The sequence below is a fragment of the Eupeodes corollae genome, chromosome 1, assembly GCF_945859685.1.
Source record: "Eupeodes corollae chromosome 1, idEupCoro1.1, whole genome shotgun sequence".
In the NCBI taxonomy this organism is placed as follows: domain Eukaryota; kingdom Metazoa; phylum Arthropoda; class Insecta; order Diptera; family Syrphidae; genus Eupeodes; species Eupeodes corollae.
The window spans coordinates 205,319,466-205,331,259 of record NC_079147.1 but is presented as its reverse complement, the minus strand read 5'-3'; the positions used below and the strand labels follow the sequence as shown (position 1 = coordinate 205,331,259).

The window sequence follows — 11,794 nt, the reverse complement described above, 5'->3', positions numbered from 1 at the left end:
AGAGCAGTTAGTGCCGCAAATAACCTTTAACGGCGCAAATGTGGGGATTGCATGCCTCTGAAGCATCGAGCCAAAGAGAGCGAGTTTGCCACAGTTAACATGGCTGAAATTAATGAATATATGCAAAGAAGTCCTTTCCATCGCATCGCTACAACGGCAACGCTATACTATGGCCATCCGTATAGCCATCGTCCTCAGCGTCGCCAAAGCACGTCTTATACCTACACACACCACATCGAAACCATTCAGCACCACTCAAATGCATACGATAGTCGCCCCTTCGTCGGTGCCAAGCCGCGTCTCGTCGGCCGCCACCCGCCACCGCCATAATTAATTACACAGAATACCATGCGATCCGTTTTCGTTGCGGTTCAAGTAAGCTCACTCGCCCGGCGAAAGGATATCGTTTATAGTTTACCCCCTCAACCATCATTGACGATGACGGTGACGGTAAAGGTGACGATAGCGGAGATGATAGTGGAGGCGATGGCTATGGCGATGGCGGCGAAATGAGCGTTTTCTTTACCCTTAATTTAATATGCATAAAGTTCCCGATGATGGCCAAACGCAAAGTTCTTCCTTTAATGCATCAGAAATTTATCAAAAATCAGCTTCGACTATGACAAAGCAGACTGAGAGAAAGAGAGCGAGAGATTTATTGACTTTGATTGCATATTTTCAGACTTTGATTGCAGCAGACGCAGAGCTTCGGGCCAAAAATGAAGCAGAGAGATGAGGTTTGGCAATGCCGGTGGTTTTTGTGGGTCCAATATTATTAATTATATACATTTTCTATAGCCAACGTCCATCAGAGTCCTCTGTAAACATCAAACACAATTAATAGGCTATGAGACGGGATTCTTTCATGTTTCCAGCAGAGCCTTCAAGCCCAAATGAATGTTTGTACTTTATGGTGGCATGAACACCTCTCTATAAGCACCTCTTTTTTTTACTACAAATCTATAGGTATATCCTTCAATCTAGTCTATGTTTATATTTGTATGAATGTGTGTGTGTTTGTGTGTAGGCAATCAACTTGGAACTATATTAGCCAAGAGTTGTATGTTTATCTATCAACTGAGGTTGTTCCAATAAATAATTGTGAGTGACCTAATTTATTGGTTTTAGAGATGAAACGTATTGATTTTATAGGTTCTATAATGACACTACACTCCTGTATATCTACAAACATATGACTGTAAATATATAAAATAAGCTCGTAAAATGGGTAGGTAATATGTGCCTGTTCATCAAGTGGTATTTGTGAAGTAAATTGCGATAAGCTTCTGTAAATATGATGCCTCTCTAGTCTCTATAATATACGAGTATATGATGTGTTAGGACAACTATTGTTGGTATGTTTGATTATTCTGTTTGATATGGGAAAAAGGTTCACCGCAAATACCTCGAATGTAATATAGTTCTATAAATAGGTCTGGTACACATCACATCAGAGAAAGATGATTGGATGTGGTGAATATTAAGGTCGTTTTTATGGTGACTGGGTTATTATACATATGTATCTATGATTTGAAGACATAGGGTTTTTGTGGGACCTATTTTACAGATTTAATACCCTTTTAGGTATTTTCAATCACACATTTTAAAGGGCATTTACAAGAAGGTAAACAAACAAAATAAGGGTTACCTTTATACCAATACATCGTTTCTAATCAATCAATCTCTGGTCTATATCAGGGTTTTGTCTAGACAATGGATTAACATAAATCATTTAACCATTACGCTTTTGAGAATTGGACTCAGAGATTAGGAATTGATATGATGTCAATGGAGAATTCATTCAACTTTTACAAATAGAAGATTAAAATTAGATTTGTATAACTCTTTGTGCATATGTGGAACGTCGTATTCTGAAACTCTGGAATATGCTTAATATTCATAATTTCTGTATGACGTTATGTACTCCATTTGATAATATATTTTGTTTATTTTATATTACTGTAATTATCGAGTACACTAACAAAGCAAAATGGTCCAATGTTGGGCGCCAATTAAGAAAAACTGTTAAAAGAAGAATTTTAAAGAGATGACCAAGTGCTTTTTTATTTAAAAACTGCCAAAACTTCATTTGAAGAATCCAAAACAAATTTCTATACATTGATTTTTTTTAACTATACAGAAAAATAACGAATAAAGACAAATTAGAAGTAAAGTTGATAGCTAAACGGTGATTTTTTAGATGTTATCTTATTGGCAACACTGGCTTGAAAAGCTGATGCACGTTTCGTGTTTTGTTTCAATGTCAAGCATTTGCAGTTTGGTCTATAATTTAACCATGAATCAACTTACAAACGAACAACGCTTAAAAATTATTGAATTTTATTATTAAAAATCGTGCGCTGTTAAGAAAGTTCATCGCGAGCTTCTTCTTTTATGGTCAGTCAGCGACGAAGTTAATTTTTGGCTCCATGAGTATGTAAATAAGCAAGATTGTCGATTTTTGGTGAATATCAGCCAGAAGCTTTGCAAAAGCTACCACTGCATCCAGAAAAAGTCACAGTTTAGTGCTGTGAATTAGCACTTCCGTGTGATGATATCCAACCTTATTTTGCCCAGAATGCAAGAGCTTGAAATGCATTGAAACAATACGGTGTCATACAGCACGCCCAACAATAGACTTATTGAGAGGTAAGTTCGGTGAACATTTAATTTCACGTTCGGGACCGGTCAATTGGCCACCTAGATCGAACGATTAAACGCCTTTGAATCATTTGAGGCCCAGTCGAGGCCAACATTTGCATGAAATAATCTTCAAGCATTAAATTATATGGACCGTTGACTCAAATAAAGATCATGAATTTTTCTGAATTGTATGTGTTTTTTTTAAACTTTCCTAAAGCTTTTAAAAAATCACCTTTTAGATACAACGAATCAATATCGGAACACATAACAATTCCATTTTTTAAATTTAAGTTGAATGAAATAAGGACTGGAGGAAAGGGGTTGGTTTTGATTATGGCCTAACTACTATGTGTAGAGAACAGATGGCCCTATAGTTGATGATACCAACTTTTTGCAAAATAATAAACAATTATGTCTATTTTGCTATAATTTAACAACTTAATCAAAAAACTATGCTACTTTATTCAGTTCTTCAATTAATTTTGATAAAATAAAATTCAATTAAATTAAGAGAAATGTTTGCCATTACGAGAAAGCCAACTACGACGGTCTCACTAATTATTTCAAGATCTTTCACTGGTCACTATGCTTCTACGATAGTGATGTTGACGCCAGTATTCATATGATCACAAGCCCATATTTGACTTGCCAAATGTATACATGACCCAAAATTACGGAAAAACATACTGCAGTGTCCAAAAGACGGTACAAATGTTTGGTCAATAGTAAAAAAATATGAGGAATTGTCAATGACACTTGTTCTGCTTCCTCTTTAGAGAAAGCTAATCTTTTTGTTACTGATAGACAGTACAATGCTGTCAATGTGGTTCTATGGGACCAATCTTTTTTCTCAAATCTTTACATCGTTTTGGAGAAAGTAAGATTATTGCATTTGATATTTCAAAAGCATTTGACAGAATTTGGCATCGGCTTACTTATCGAAAATGAGTGTTTTCGGTTTTTATGAGTTCTTTATTCATTCAACTTTCGAATAGTTCAATACCATGTACTAATGGAAAGCTTCAATCCTGAAAACAACAAAATAAATACTACTGTGCCACAGGGCTCTGTTCTATCTCCAACACTTGTTCTCGTTTTTAATAATGGTCTTCTGTTTGCATCTTCTAACCAAATTAATTGTTTCGCTGATGATAGTACTCTTTATCTTTTCATATTCGCTTTCAGGCTCACAATAACAAAATATGATAAGCTTATTAATAATTGAAAACACAATGCTGTCTTGTATCGTCCAAACGAAATATACCCGCTTGCCATATTCAATGGATTGCAATTGCATCAAGGAGAAAAAAAATGACGCGAAATGTTTGGGTTTCCTAAGGTGATGCAAGAAACTTGTCTCCCCTTCTAATCTGCCTATTATCTACAAGACTTACATACGTCCAAAACTTGAGTATAACTCACGTCTCTCGGCTTTTGCTCTTGCAACTTACTTAAGACTCTTGGACAATATTGAACGTAATGATACCATCATTGGTTCATTTACGTCAACATTAACGATTTATGCACCAGAGTTATAGCCAGTTGCAACCTCCCCCCCCCTTAAACAGTTTAACCGTAATACTCGAGTTTCTAGGAATCTAAGCTTATCACACTGAGGGAAAAATCACGTCGTAAAATTTAGTTACCTCATACTAAATTCAAAGTTTTCCCCATTTAAAAAAAAACTATTTAAATCAAAGTAAAAACATTTTGATTTTCAATCAAAACGCGTTTTCAAAGAATTTTGTTACGAAGGATCATTGAAACAAATAGTTAACAAATTTGATTTAAATGCGTTTTTATTTTAGTCGTTGATTCTTAATCAAATATGAAATAACAGACATTTTAAAAAATATTAAGACAAGTTTCCTAATTGTATGAGTTGGTTTAACACCGTTCATTTATTTACACAATATCAACACGAATGAACTTTTGAAACAGTACCTACCTATACCTATTCATTTCAAATTGATTTATTTCTATGATTCAAATATGTAGAACCATATTCTCTATTTTGTATTGGTATAAAGTATCACATCATAAATATTCATGCAATAAATATCTTGCCAAATATAAAATAGCCATTTTGTCTAAGATACATTTAAAATCAAAAATTATAAAATTTTGAATAAAATGCTTTTCTACTTTATATTGAAAAGGGATAACCTTAAATCAAAGTTGAAACGTATTAAAATCGACGTCACTGCTTCATCTGTCAAAGAAAATACCTTAAAATCAAAGGAAAAACGCATATAGTGTTTTGGTCGTTAACTGGTATGTGTGTGTCTGTGTTGAATGTTGGAGCGCGTTTGTAATAAAGTGAAAACATACTTAAAATAAACACAAACGTCTTTGGCACCAGAAAAATAACTGTACTGTTGTTATTTTAACTACGTTTTTCGTCTGGAATTGCATTATTTGTCGTTCGTCTCCATGATTGCCGGTTGTGTTTCCTTAAAAGTGAATTATTAAAGTTTTTGAGAACGAAAAGAAGTGAAATTTATGAACAAAAACATTGTGAATGTATGTATAATACACTTATTTGTGTATCTTTTACAAATATACCAGACCAAACGTTTTACTCAAGTTAAATTGCATCCATAAATGATTTTGAACCTTCTGGAATCACCATTCTGTAGGATATCTTCAGAAATAAAAGGTAAGTAATTGTAGAAACAAATATGTATATTTATGTAGTAGTCATTTTCAATTTATTTTTGTTATCAATCACACCCAAAAATTGCTGTGGGCTCGCAGTCAGTCTATTAGATAAAAATAGTTCAAAGAATTATGTTCTATTTAATTATTCGAAATTACGAAAATCGTTTTCCTGATAAGGGAAATAAAGAATAAATATCGAATTGAATATTTTGAATATTATTATTTTTGGAGCTAATTTATACATATTCTATTTCATACAAAAATGTTTTTTTTTTTACGAAAAAACGTCAGGTCAACGTTTAAATTTTAAGCACGAACTCTAGGACAAAAACCTGAAGCAAATTTTAATGTAGGTATGTAGATCAGACGATTTGGGTTCAGCCTTATGGCTTACAGACGTCTCCAAAGTGTTATCTCAAACATTTTTCAATAGATAGCTTTAAATATTTTTCCAAATAAAACATTAAACTGATTCTTTGGAATCAATTTTGTGCTGTTTAAATTTTTAAGTATTTCTTGAATAGTTACTAAAAGAACGGATGAAATTCTAATTGCAAAAAGACCTTGTTTACAAACAGATATTTATGCATAGTATCATTTGCTTATTTATTTATTATTTTGTATGGTTTGTTTTTTTAGTTTTTTTTTTTTATTCAATTTTCTATCTTAAGGTTGCCTATCTTACATAAACTGAATATGGAGAGTATAAACATATCAGATGTGAATAACACAATACTTAACTTAACCCCAACTGACACAGAGTTATTTCAAGTAGAAGAAAATGGGGATATTATAAATGTACAATTAATATTTGATCATTCCACAACTATTAACGAAGATGAAAAAAAATTGTCTCAACTACTTACTGAATTTAATCTTAATGCTCTTTTGCCAATCCTTAAAGGTAAGAAAGATTTAACATTCATTTTGTTTTCGTAAGTTTTGATTTGTATACTGGTTGCCCTACAGACCTCGCCACAAAAGAAAACCATGAGTTCCTGAAGTCATTTTAAGTCGAAAACCGTATGTGGTAATTTACTCGTTTTCGCTTCCTGTTTAAAGCTTTTAACAAAACAAACAAACAAATTTAGGTTACATTTTTTGTAAAAATAATGTTATGTCCTTTTAAGAAAAGTACAGAAAACAAATCAAGAATCGTTCCAAATTTAGCAAAGCTACAGGCAGTTAAAGAAGACTTGTTCCAAAATCATAAAAACCGTTATAACTGAAGCAAGCGATAACGAGTTAATTACCTCGTCAGTTTTGCGACTTTAAATGACCTCAGGAACCCAGGCTTTTCTTCTGTGTTAATAAATAAAATTTTGATGAGATTAGCGTCGAAATTTTATTTTGACATTCCTTAAATTCTTAAACTATATTTCAATAAATGAATGGTATGAATACAATGGTTGAAAATATTCTCTTTTTATATTCAGATAAACAAATAACTTACCACAGCTTACAATACCTTTCAAAAGATGATATAAGAGATGCTATTCCAAACATCGGACTCAGAGCAGAGTTCCGAGAAAAACTCTTTTTCTGGAGAAAACAGCAGGTTTAGCATTGAAAATTCAACAAATTCAAAAGAAACTTATTTTTTTTTACATTTAAGTATGGAAAGGACGACGAAACTATTTCTTTAAATACAAAAATTGAAAACTGGCAGCAAAAAGTTGATTCCACTAAGGACAACAGCTCAAATGCAAGAAGCTCTAAGATTGTATGTAACTTGTTTTAACGATAATAAAAAGCTTTTTGATTTTTTTAAATTTAATAGAATCTAAGATCAGTCTTAAGCTCGTCCTCAAAAGGAAAAAGTTTACTTAAAACTTACGAAAGTAAAAACAGGTTAGAAAACATAGACAGAGACGGGCTTGTTCAGATTATTACCGAAGAAGTTATGTGCTCGGATATTAATTTAAAACCATCAGATTTTCCCTTAATTGTGGATCAAATTCTTTCAATTTTCCCTAATGAAGAAGAAGCTAAGGTATGATCTTAAGTTTTTTATAAACTTGGTTTGAATCGGTTAGGAAAATTTTTAATCGTAAAGTAAAAAGAGTTTTCAATCACTGACGTTCTATATATCCTTTTAGGATTATTATTTTATTCCTAGAGAAGGAAAGAAAAATCCCAGCGGTCGTCTATACTCAAGATACGCCAATTGTCGCTCCAAACGCGTCAAATCAAGCCAAAGTTCGTGTACAACAATTACCAATGAGACTCCTTTTGTCGAAGATGAAGTGGACATGTCAATATCTGAGGCAATGAAAACAAGTTTGAGCCGTGACAGCTCAGATTGGAACTTAGTGAAAGAGAAATGGAAAAAGACTTTTTCACTCCGACAAAAGGAATTGAAGCTCATGTCAAATGATGAATTTTTTAAATCTTGGCCCAAATTTTGCGATGCGAGAGCACCAGAACTGGTAATTATTATTAACGATTTTTAAGTAGACAGTTGTTAGATAATAAAATTGAAAGTTCTGGTTCTGATTTATATATACATACGTATATGCATATGTCAACTACAAGTTGGGATTTTACAATCCAGTATATGTAAAGGACATACATTTTCTCATTTGAATTAAGGCGTGTATGTAACAAAGCTATTCTCGGTTTTACTAAACTGTGGGGCGTTTGAATAGATAGAAATTACCATAGACGTTTTAAGCTGTTATCTTTTTAATAGAACTAAAATATATTAAACTAACTTATTTGTTTTTTTTACATTTATATATTTGTATGATTTTTTTCGAAATAAAACACAAACATACGTAAATTGTTCTTTCAGATTGAAATCGATTTCGATTTTTTGTACCCCAATAAAAAGCATCTTTTGCTGTCCAAATGGGAAAATTTTAAAAAAAATATCAAAAACTATTATGAAATCAACATCCACAACGAAAGCTGCAGAAAAAGGTTTTCATTACTAAAAACCAATTCAGAAATAGGAAAAGGTAAGAAAATATATGTTATTTATTTATTAATTGTTGAAAAATATTTCTTTTATTTTAGATTCTGAAGACTTTCTACTAACAATCCTATTGAATTCAGTAATTCCTCCAGTGTCAAGGTTTAAGGACAAACGAGGAAGCAACAAAAGAAAGGTCACCATCAGCGATGCCCAAGAGAGTTTTATTTTGAGACTTCCCCTTATAACCAACTATAAGGAAAAAATAGAAGAACTGGTGAATAAATATTATAATATCAAACTTACAGTACAACCATTTATCATAGTAGTTGGGGAAGACGATATAAATTTAAATTCTTTTTTTGTTTATTTAGATAAAACATTGTTTAAATTTGATTCTTTTATCGAAGCTTTTGATAATTGCTTCAAAATTTTCCAAGTTCTATCGTTAAGTTATCCATTAGGATGCCAACCTAGTTGGATTTTTATTCAAAAATATTTTTACAACATTAATACTCCTTTCGATATAAAATCACCGAACATTACAGCGCTTTTATCATTTTTAAATTCCGCAAACAAACAAAATTAATTATTATGTTTGTTTGTTTTAAATGCTTTAAAGAATTTCATAATGTTGATTCCCTTATACGCCACTTTAAATATGATCATTTAATAAGTGATAATTACGACCTGCAATGTAAACAAAGTGAATGCAATCAAGTTTTTTCAAGTTTCAAAGTTTTTCGTCGCCATTTAAACAAATTACATAAGCTTTCAAAATTAGAAACAAATCAATTGACTCTGGAGCCTAAAATTGACAGCTGTTCAAATCATTTACCATTAGTTAATATAGATGCAAACCAGCCTACCAACACTTCTAACGCAGTTCAGAGCACGGTTCATGAGTATGATATTTTAAATATTATAAGTGACCTTAAAATATCTGTCATCAATTTAACTTTAAAACTTTACGCTCGGACTTTCATGCCCAGAAAGGAAGTAATAGAGATTCAAAATATGATTTCAGTCTTATTAACAAGTGTGACCAATTCGATTAAAATTATAACTTCGGATAGGATACCTTTTGAAGTACAAACAGATCTTAATTGCATAATGATGTTTTGTAGTGACCCATTTGAATCAATAAAAACTGAACACCGAATGTTTAAAATCTTAAAGGAAATGTGTATTTACGAGGAACCAAAAACTTTTTTAATAAAAAATACTATATCTCAAAAAATATTGAAAGGAATGCCAACTTTTGAAGAAAAACGCATTAATGTTTACTTAATGCCATTAGAATTTCAATTCAGATCTTTTTTCCAATTGCCCGGAGTTTTAGAATTAACTCTGAAAAATCAACAAAAATACTTAAGCCAAGAAAATCTTCAAAACTTTATAAACGGCAAAACATTCAAAAACAAAAAAAGCAAGTTTAAGACTGAAGATGTTGTCATTCCCTTTATTTTGTATTTTGACGACTTTCAAATCAATAACCCTCTTGGTACTCATACATCATCGATATGTGCTTGTTACTATACGTTTCCATCTCTTCCACAGCATTTGTTATCAAAATTGGACTTTTTGTTCCATGGTGGTTTTATATTATCTGACAATTTAAAAAGCTGTGGTAATGAAATTTCATTTCACCATTTAGTTGAAGAACTTAAAATATTAGAAGCTGGTTTAGATATACGTATTGGTAATAAAACTATTCGAGTACATTTCGTTTTGGGCTTAATTGTTGGAGATAATTTAGGTCTCAGCATATTTGGATTTGTTAAATCATTTAGTTCTAAGAGGTTCTGTCGATGCTGTACTAGAAGCCGAATGGAAATGAAGTCTGATTATAAAGAGGAAACTGAATACATTAGAGACAAGTCAAAGTATCAGGAAGATCTTTTGAAAGATGATTTTTCAGAAACAGGTTTAAGAAATGAATGTATTTTTCATGCATTAGATAGTTTTCACGTATGTGAAAATGTTTACTTTGATATGATGCATGACGTTTTAGAAGGGATAGTTATTTATGACCTCTGTAATATTATAACCAGCTTAATATCAGACAATATTCTTACTCTTGACACTTTAAACAGCAGAAAACAGTTTTTTCCTCTTGGAGAAACAGAAGTCGGTAATTTTTCACAACCAATAGATATTAAACGATTAAAATCATTTAATTTAAAAATGACAGCGAGTGAAGCCTTATGTTTTGTAAATTTTTTACCTCTTATGGTAGGGGACTTAGTTGATTCTCAAAACGAACATTGGATTTTATTAACGTACCTCTTAGAAATAATTGATTTTCTTTTCAAACCTGAATACTGCGGGGAGGATTTAAAAGAGCTAAGTAAACTTATTACAAATCATCATATTCTTTATGTGAAATTATACGGGAGTAGTCTCAAACCTAAACACCATTTTTTGGTACATTATCCCACGGCGATACAAATGTGCGGTCCTTTGAGATATGTTTGGGTTATGCGTTTTGAAGCCAAACATAAAGAAGGCAAAGCTTATTTCAATAACATCACATCAAGGCTGAACCCACCTCATTCCCTTGCTGTTAAAGCATCTCTACAAAACTCCTATTTTTTAACAAAATATAAAGGTGGTATATTCATCGATTTAGACTTAAGTCATTTTAAATCCGACGTTTTAACTAAAAAAAAATATTTTGACCAAATCTGGTTTGAAAAATCTGATCTAAAAAACACACAAATAGCTGATAATGTGACGTATAAGGGAATCACATATAAAAATAACTCTTATTTAGCATGTAAAAGTTCTCAGTTCGAATTATTTGAAATAATTGATATTTTATACAAAGATAAAAATCTTTTTATTGTTTGCTCTCAAATTAATATCAAAGAATTTAATAAACACTTTCAAGCCTACGAAGTTGGGAAAAACTTAAAAAACATAACATTAAAAAACATTGATTACTTCACAAGTCCGCCTTTACATCTTTATCAAATTAATAACGGCAAGACTTATGTAAAAAACAAATATATTTAAGATTTTTTTAAAAAAAATTTTTTGTTTTCCATTAATCTTATGAATAAGAATTTTACTTCTCTACTACTATTTAAGTTTATTTTTGTGAAATAAAATGTTCTTTTACATTAAAATTTTTAATATTAATTGTACTTTGTATGATATAAAATAAATAAATGCAATATTATATTTAAAAATGATAACCATAATCTTTTAATTCATTTTGGATTTGCTTAAGCTTTTTGGTTCTTAAGCTTTATGTTTCACAATGAAGATGGTTCTCTTTAAAATAAAGTATGCAATTCTTTTATAGTCAAATGATATTGCCTTTAAACATAAGTGCAATGCATCATGAATCTTACACTCTTCAATTTTGAATTAAAAATGCGTATTTACATATTAAATAGACGTAATTTTTGATTTAAAGTTAAAATGCATTTGAAATCAATTTGTTTTATGTTTGAAATGAAATTTTAAATACATAAAAACAAAGTCGCTATGTATTTGATTCTAAAAGACTGTTTCTTGTTTTAAGGTTTCGTATAGTTTGAATCAAAGTTATTGTCACTTTCAATCTAA

At 31.1% G+C, this 11,794-nt stretch overlaps 1 protein-coding gene across 1 annotated transcript; it reads left to right on the top strand.

The window, feature by feature from the left end:
• Positions 1-6,000: 6,000 nt before the first annotated feature.
• On the top strand, positions 6,001-9,947 carry LOC129948253 (uncharacterized). The gene is made up of 7 exons (XM_056059185.1): positions 6,001-6,208; positions 6,741-6,862; positions 6,920-7,027; positions 7,085-7,297; positions 7,404-7,733; positions 8,099-8,264; positions 8,323-9,947. The coding sequence occupies exons 1-7, from the start codon at positions 6,001-6,003 to the stop codon at positions 8,805-8,807; spliced, it is 1,632 nt and encodes a 543-aa protein (XP_055915160.1). The 3' UTR covers positions 8,808-9,947.
• The last annotated feature ends 1,847 nt before the right edge of the window (positions 9,948-11,794 follow it).